Source organism: Argopecten irradians, chromosome 13, assembly GCF_041381155.1.
Source record: "Argopecten irradians isolate NY chromosome 13, Ai_NY, whole genome shotgun sequence".
Lineage (NCBI taxonomy): Eukaryota > Metazoa > Mollusca > Bivalvia > Pectinida > Pectinidae > Argopecten > Argopecten irradians.
In genome coordinates this window covers 1,873,536-1,882,735 of record NC_091146.1, presented here as the reverse complement: position 1 = coordinate 1,882,735, position 9,200 = coordinate 1,873,536, and the positions used below count along the sequence as shown (strand labels likewise).

At 34.2% G+C, this 9,200-nt stretch overlaps 1 protein-coding gene across 1 annotated transcript; it reads right to left on the bottom strand.

Annotated features, from left to right (window-relative positions):
- Positions 1 to 2,675: 2,675 nt before the first annotated feature.
- LOC138306326 (uncharacterized) lies at positions 2,676 to 5,729 on the bottom strand. The gene is made up of 4 exons (XM_069246761.1): positions 5,477 to 5,729; positions 4,763 to 4,829; positions 4,338 to 4,404; positions 2,676 to 4,199 (listed from the first exon to the last, which is right to left on the bottom strand). Exons 3-4 carry the CDS (start codon positions 4,399 to 4,401, stop codon positions 3,952 to 3,954), a joined length of 312 nt encoding a protein of 103 aa, XP_069102862.1. The 5' UTR covers positions 4,402 to 4,404; positions 4,763 to 4,829; positions 5,477 to 5,729; the 3' UTR covers positions 2,676 to 3,951.
- Positions 5,730 to 9,200: the final 3,471 nt, after the last annotated feature.

Here is a 9,200-nt window from a genome sequence, read left to right as displayed (position 1 = left end):
GATCATATTCGGAAAGGGCTATTGTTTTCATATTAAGACAATCTTTTGTGACCTGGGACCGCGCCTATCCACTGTGTCTACTACAAGTGTATGCACTCTCTGCTATCCGTGATTAATTTTAACAGTTGCGGTGTTTATCGATTGTCCGATTGATGTCATTCGAATTAATAAACACGTAACACAAGTCAACCAAGAAATATCTTCTTACATGTCAAAAATTAACAGAAAGCTTGATGGTTCCCTACCTGGCATGATGGGTCCATATCGTTTGTATCTTCCCGGTCTTTAAAACTTCTGCGACCACATTAATCCAGTAGCTCTAAGTCTGCTGCATAGCATTCACGATAAAAGTCACCTTTTTTCTGTAAAATCATAGTCGTCTGGTAGCTGTGTGATTGACATGTTGTTATGAATATGTTAGGAATATGTGCGACAAATTGAGGGAAAAAAAGAGTGTCATCACATCTCTTTCCGTGATTGACAGCTGTAGTGTGTACATCGGTTCCCACGCATGACTAATGTTCAAAATCCTTTGAAAATGAACATTATTTTCGATGAAAGAAATATACCCATTACACAATATATAGTTTACTCGTTCTTTTAAATGTAGATCTATAACCCACTCGGTACTTCATAAATTCACAAAATCATTGAATAGGTCATTTTTTAGACAGTAATTGTGGGTCAATGCACAGGTACCTGAGAATAAGTTGCATTTTATATCAATTTGGACCAACCAGAGTGCAAATTACATTCTACCTAGTACTATCTATACAGTACACGTACATATAATATTATGAAGATTAGAATATTTGATTTTAACGATTAGCACTCTGGTGGATTTAAATTCATGTAAACTGTTAACGTGTGGAATCAGTTTGTCTGTCTGTAAAAGAACTTCGTCCAACGAACTCCTCCTAAACTACTTTGATTATATATATTTGGTACACAAAACTCTTACATAAAGGGTAGTGGAGTACACTATACAGGGTTCTACAATCTCCCCAATTTCTGTAATTTTTTTTATTTAGAGTATACACTCAGATTTTTTTTTTGTGTTATATCTCCATAACAAGTTAATCCTAATTATCTGTTTACTCTGGTGACAGTTCTAGTTAAAATAAACTTGGTTTAACACATTCAAATTTTTATTTCTATCGCGCGGGCAATCTTTATCTTTCCCACTGTTATCATAATTAACAAAACTCGTTGCATTTTTATGTCAATGACTATGCCAGCAGCAAAGCATTACAATTACTAAATGGTATGCTTTACAGAATATACCGACCGTATTCGACCCAATAAGCACTGGCCCCTATCCCGTTAAGCGGCCCTCACACGTTTTTATTGCTTCAATTTCACATATAGCATACTTCGTGCAAGTGTAATGAAAGGCAACTCCATTTTTTGAATTTTTAACCATCCTTGGTGTTTATTTGGTCAAGTACGGTACATGTATTTATTCAAATTGCATGAATTAGCTCACTTTATATTGATGAAAATTACATCATGAAAATGGTAAATGGAGGGATTTACTTAATTTAAAAAATGTTCAAACTTCAAATCAAAATTAAGTTTATTTGAAGAAAAAAAAGCAACAACAAAACAAAAGCAAAAAAACCCAACCTGTACTGCACTTGCCATCACTTATTTCATAGCACACAAAACTATTGCTTCGTTTGTCATTGTTATTTGGATTTTTAATTTTAAGCTGCTTCAAATGAACTTTCCTTTTTTTCAGACACTATTGTGTCTGCTGGCACCATATGTTCCAGAGAGGAGTGTCCAGCTAGAGAAGAAGCTTTTGGCATCACTGTGGCTGTTGGGCACTCAGGAATGTTGGAGTGTTGCTGATCGCTTTGGATTCAGTAAAAGTACCCTACATGACATATTTATGATGATTGTGAAAGCTTTGGTAACCATTCAGAGAGAGTTTATTGTTTGGCCTGCAACACCTGATGAGTTGAGGTCAGTTGCAGATGGCTTTGCAAAGCGATGTGGGTTTCCGGGTGTTGTGGGTGCTGTTGATGGCACCCACATACCGATTCCAGGCCCTTCTGAACATAGGGACTCTTACATCAACAGAAAAGGTTTCCCAAGCATTTATCTGCAGGCGGTATGCGACAGCAGTCTTGTGTGTTTCGGGATGTGCATGCTGGTTGGCCAGGCTCTGTTCATGATGCTAGGGTGTGGCGTAATAGCCCATTGTACAAAGAAATACCTTCCCTGTCACATGACTAACATATCTTGGGGGATTCAGCTTATCCACTTTCAACTAATGTGCTGGTCCCCTTTCGCGATAATGGGCATTTGAGCAGCATTGAAAAAAAGTTCAACAAGTGCCACTCTTCCACCAGAGTCGATATCGAGCGTGCCTTCGGGCTGTTAAAGTGTAAATTTAGGAGACTTCGTTTTCTGGACATGCACCTCATTTCCGAAATCCCCACAGTAATTGTTGCTTGTTGTGTTCTGCACAATTACATCTTACAAAAGGAATCATTTGAGGAAGATGATGTTGCTATTACCACAGATGATGTGTCCACCCAAATGTCAGATGCAGCAGTGGTTGGGCATGCTGCCATAACCAAACGAATGGAAATAGCCAATATGTTAGCATAGTCCTCTAATGTCAATAGCACCTGTATAAATTACAGATAATGAGATAAGACAATATGTCAGATAGTTTGCAACTTTATTTGTATTTTATGTGCTGTATATCATTCAACAAAATAACAATTAAATCACTGTCATAATAAGACTTAACATATGGATGTAGTCTAGGACAGGATCTTCATCTTGTTTGCAATTTCGTATACAATATTATGAATAATATTGATGTTAAGTTAACACATGAAGACTGCCATATTAAGCGTTACTATTTTTAGACTGGTTTACTATATAAATTATAATAATTAATAACCGTCAGTAACGAAATATATCTACATCCAATATTTATTTTCCCATTTACGTCCTTGATCTACATGCACATTACTCTGATAGACTAAAACAAAATAGACAGTCTACTGGTACTTAATATAAAATCAAACACAGCTGTTCACGTCGGATGTGTGTTACAAAACGATATGACAGTTTTGAAATAAAATTTGTATGATCAGAGATGATCTAAATCTCTGACATCATAATAAATAGAAAAAAATATTCAATCAGTATTCGCATAACAAATTATATAAACATCAATACTAGACATCATCTTTAGGGGAATGGAAACTTACGTTTTACCTTCATCAAACAATTACAGCTAGCTCAAAAAGTGTGTTCCGATGCATGACTGATACGCGCACTGCTACAAGAGGCTCTTACAATCGGATTACCTCGTATTTTAGTTTATGGGGTGAGGTGTTCTGATAGGGAGTTCATAGTTTTGTCAAATAGCTTTAGAAGTTTTCTCCATTTAATCGCTCAGTGTGCTAAAGAAATGGATTTTTAAAACCAGTTCCTTATCTATTAAATTCGATATTCTGATTTTGTGTACAGTAGATTTATGCAATTTATGAAAATAAGATAGATGCCTTAAAAATCTAAATAGTCATTTAACTGTGCAAAATACCTTTATTTATTGATAGAATTCACCAAATTTGGCATACTTCTAGAGAATTATCTAGAATATGCATACACTTTCAAAGAAAAAAGTAAAAATACATAGACTGTATATATACTGTATCTAATTAATATGCACAACATTTGCAATAGCAATATGATATTTAGATATCCATGGATAACAATGGTAACTACAAAAAATACCTGAAAACTTGCAAAATGTCTTAACCTACCTATGAAATTTCCTTTTAGTGTTTTCTGAGAAAAATCGGTAACAAACTTTGACTACGGACAAAAGGCGATATGGATGATAAACTAAAAAATACTAATTTTTTCATGAATTTTAGGGACACTCGATAGCCTGTTTGTGGAAAAGTTTTGCCGAGGAAAGAATCAGCTTTCAGAAATGTTTGGCAACTGCGTCTTCAGAAGAGCACATGTCAAAGATTTGAGAATGCTGTTTCTCTCCTCAGCAACTCTCGCTCCCCTCTCTTGGTTGTCTTTTATTTCATTGAGGATTTTATTTTGTTCCTCAGAATATTCTCTAAACCAATCTGGCATTTCAGCCTCTCTCTTCTTCCTCTTTTTTTTAGGTGGGGTTGTTTTTTCTTTTGCTGGAGTTTGTTGTTCACTGCTAGTTTCTAAAATAGAACAAAATACATGTAAACTGTGCCAACAATTTTGACACAAAATATTAATAAATTAAAGAGAAAGTGTTCTTAGTCAATTAAATTGTCATACGAGTTACTCCCCTTGTTCTTGTAATCAATGGTCATTACCTTCTATTGAGGACACAAGGCTTTTTGGCCGTACAGCTGGGTCCCCAGCCATGAATTCATCCATCACCTGAAAATAAGCAATAATGTTCACATACTATGCTTTTCCCTTTTAACTATACAGGTATATTTATTTAAATCAAAATATTGATACTAATAAAACTCTTAGTGAAATCTAAGAATATATCTATCAGTGTAGCAAGTAAAGAAATGTGTGAAGTAATATTTGAAAACAATTTTTTTTTCAAACTTAAATTTGATACATGGGTTACATTTTGATAAATCAGGATTTTTTTTAATAAATGTTCAAGTGGACATCACATGGCATGAGAATACAATCCACATTTGTTTGTTCCGGGTGCATGTAATTCATCTGATTCGACCATACAATATATGACTAATGAAAGTGAAATTCCAATTTGCTATACCTTAAAGAACTCCCATTTTTTCCTCCCGCGTCCTGTCTCGGAGTTCCCATCGGCAATGACTTTGTATCTGCAAATGTTTTTTTTCTAGATATATCATTGTTTCCATTTTGACATATATGTCATATTTGTGTCATTATCAATTTTTTATTTCATTGAGAAAAAGTGTTCGAAAGCAAAATGGCTGTTACATTAGTGACGTCATATTGGTCACATTTTGGATGTCAGTTATACCCTTATAGATTTAACTTTGCCTTGGTTAGTTTATATAGCAGAAGTTGCAAGTGAATGTAAATATTGTTCAATATAGATGTCAGAAATGTACTAGACTTGGCATCTACATGTATATAAATATATTTTATATAAGAAAAAAATATATATTAATGCTATAAGCTTGTTCCATTATAGTATTTATTGTACCTGTATTTCAATGAACGCATTTTTTTATCACATGCGTCTGCTGTGTAACTGTGTCCATTTTCTGATAATGTGGCTGAAATTTTCCTCCACACCTCATTCTTTTTAATGAGGGGTGACTTGAAGTCCTCCTCCCTATCCCTATATGTTTGAATAAGGAGGAGGACTCCCTCATACGTCCAATTGGTTTGCTCTAAAAAAAAGTTAAAGTACCAAATGTTTCATATAAAAACATTTGTACTTGTCCCTTAAATGTACAGTACATCGCAGGGATTTCGGAATACTCTTTCATTCGCTTACCTCTGTTCAACGACTTAACGCTTGGCTAGCTGTTGATACAGGCATGGCTTCTGACATAACGTAAGACGTTCTGATGCTATCCTCAGTCTAGGCATACTACGAAGCGTAGGCAATATGGCGGCGATCGATGTTATTCAAAACCGGAAGCGGGTACTGTAGGTTTTTGATTGGTCCACCAATGAGATACAGTCTCTCAAATACTCATTTAAATACTTTTACAAATATGGTCATCCGTGGTTTGGGACCATCGTCCCTCTGAATAGTGACTAGATCGTTCCTATTTATTTTCAGTTTTTCTCCATTTTGAACAAAATTGTTATACAAACTTTTAAATATTGTTATTAACACAAAGTATGAAATGAAGAGGAAGAACGACAACTCTGTTTTAACAGAGTTTTCGTTCTGGAACGAAATGTTAACACGGCTAAATAAACCTATCAACCCGCTTATTTTCGCGATTTGAGTAATAAGGAAACTGTGCTATACATTTTGCTAAAATTTTGAACGTAAATTAATCTCAGCGTGATCTATATCGATTGAAATAATCGCATCAGTTTCGAAAATTCTTTAACAGAGATATTTTTTGGGTCAAACAGGCAAAAATCGTCATTTTGATCACTGGTTTCTGTTTAATTCGACTCTACATATAAAATGTCTAAATAATTCTGAACAAAACGGTATTTCTGACTTTTGGAAATGTTACATACAACGACCACAATACAGCCTTGAATAATGGTGGTATTTCACAGGTTCTCGGTAAATTTCCACAACAGACGAGCTATTTCGGGGTCCCTGACGCCTTCCTTCGGAGCTATTCTGACCGATTGAACCAGCAAATGCACGATTTAAAAATGAGTGATATTTTTGAAATTTTCTGTAGAAGTGACTAAACATCATAAAATGAGTAAATAATTTATGCACTAATCATCACATTTATGTTACAAAATGCGCCCAAAAAGTGCCGCAGTGAAATGGATCTGTTTGTACTGTATCGAACACACAAAATTATGGCGCAGACTATCGCGCCCTCTATGAGGAATGTGTATTGTTTGTATCCGGTTGAGTAAAAACGTTGAAGCCGCCTTGATGTTCAAGTTAAATCCGGCATTATCAGGTAAGTAATTGTTCATTTTACTTGTTATATACATCAATATCATTATCGGTGGATATTAGTATTATCAGATATATTTGATTGTTTTTGTAGGCCTGCAAATATACTGTTAGTCTGTTAATGATCATCATCACGAGTGACTGACAACAGATTTAGAGCCATACATGCGTTTTAAATCGTGGCTAAACAGCACGTAAACTGACCATTGTACTGACTTTGAGGCAGATGCCGTTTAAATAGATGTATCTCCTAATATATTGTTTGATCATATGATTAAATTGGTGTTACATCATAAGTAATTCACATGTCGTTTCGGTAGTGCGTCAGCTCACATGTAACGTACAATGTACACACACACACACACACAGTAGCTTCGTTACATGTCATTTCGGTACATGCGGAAGTCTTTTCGGTATCATAAAGTAAACATGGCGAAATGACTTTAAGAAGGTACCGAAACGCTTTTAAGTAATCTGAATATTAGACAACTAAAGAAAACAAACCAGAAAAAATAGTAACAATGAAGTTTGACAATGGATATGATCAACATTATTACATGTAGATACATGTACATTTGTATGCACTGCAGTTTTACATGACACATAATAATTGCTTAGGCTTAAGTTACTGTACAGACTGGGTGGGTGAGGTCAATAATGTTAACAATGAAAATTCATTTCACAATTTTGCTGTGTTGTGTATAGTGATAGTCAACTACTGCATAATAATTAGGATGCCGACAGGAATCTTCAGATTGACCCGCGTTGTGAAAATTAGCATACCCCGGTACATGTATAATATCACACTGACCCATTTAGCAATGTTATATACGGTCATGTCATAAATTTTGTAAGACGAACACTATTGTGGCGTCGTAGTTATTAATGACGTCTGTGATGTTGTATGATTATCTCAGTTGAATTCAAGCCTGATTTCGCCACTCTTACATAAAACAGAATTGAAAGTAATCCAAATTTTGACCCAGAGCTTAAGCCCTTGCTATTCTCTCAAGGATTCAATAGGTCTAGAATTAAATCAACAATGTTCAAGAAAATTTGTAAGATTTTTCCTTGTAAAGGAAGTTGTTGATGTCTTCTTGGTGCCCCTGTACTCTGATCTGGTGGTCATTTAATACATTTATTGAGGTCAAGGTGCGCTTTAAACTAAGCACCATGGATTCCCTTTTATCCTGTAAGAATTACTGTAGTTTTGACTATGTTTTGATTAATACTAGTTATGTGATAAAAAGAATCTTACACTCATGGCTACATCATTTGAAATTTATTAAACTTAAATTGATAAAATTTGATATACCACGAGCCTTTAAGGATATTTTGACATTTTATTTCCAAGATAACAACAGTTTTTCTGGGTTTTTTTAATATCATACAGTATCTAGGTAAAAGGCGACCTAGTTATAACACTCACTATACAGTAGCGAATGTCAAACTTGTAACAGCCTCATCAGTTTTAAGCATTTTAGAAACAGATAAATTTTGAATTTGAGAAATGTTTTTAAATTTTTTCTAAATCAAAAAAAAAAAAATTAAAAAAAAATTAATAAATTGAAAGCTATTTCGGTTAAGGTATAGACTTTTAAATATATGTATATGATTTGCTTGCTCTTGACATTTTTTTCATCTGTAATGAATAACACTTGGAAACAGTAACTATTTTAAATACTAGTACCTACATGTATATACAAAAAAATGTGTATATATATAGGTAATCTTCCTCAATATTAAAAAAAATAAATATGCTGTGTTATCTATTCATGTAAATGATTAATAAAACAAAAGAGAAGCATGAAAGGTATACCAGGTAATTCATTTCTGCGTATGTATAAAAGCTACAAATAGATCCTTATAATGTGATGATTTATTTAACTGATTTTCATATCCTTCAACAGTATCAAGGATTTAAAATAATTTAATTACCTGGTACCATATGTGTTCCAATTCGGATGTAGAACAGAGTTCTCTTTTTTTATTAGTTTAACATCCTATTAACAGCCAGGGTCATTTAAGGATGTGCCAGGTTTGATGGTGGAAGAAAGCCGGAGAACCCGGAGAAAAATCAACGACCAGCTGTCAGTACCTGGGAAATTCTCCACATCGGATTCGAACTTGTGACCCAGAGGTGGACGGCTTGTGGCAATATGTCGGGACATCTTTACCACTCGGCCACTGTGGCCCCACGAATAGAGTTCATATAAAAGGTCTCATAAATGTTATGATAATAAGAAAGATTGGCACTTATATAACCCATTACCCTAATTGCCAAACATGAAATTCCAATTAGCATTATACATTTCCAAGGCATTTGTTGATTAAAACATATTATATTGTTAAATAGTATGATCAGATGCATGTACATTTGTATACCATCAAGGGTTGAAAATGACAACTGACTTAAAAGGGTACGTGGGTTTTTAATTAAAAACTCTATATTCTTTAAATATTCACATGAACAGTTTTCATTGGGATTGGATAAAGGGAGGTAATTGGCTTATTTGTTTATTTTTTAAGGTATTTTTTCTAGCAAAATGCTCAATATCACTAAAAGAATTTGCGAAAACAGAGAAATGTATTTTTTGTTATGGATTGAGTATTC

Excerpts from the sequence above, each read along its gene's own strand:
- LOC138306326 (XM_069246761.1), bottom strand. The coding sequence starts at position 4,401 with ATGGATGAATTCATGGCTGGGGACCCAGCTGTACGGCCAAAAAGCCTT. Across the intron at positions 4,200-4,337 it reads CCTTGTGTCCTCAATAGAAG|AAACTAGCAGTGAACAACAA; the intron begins GTAATGACCATT and ends GTTCTATTTTAG.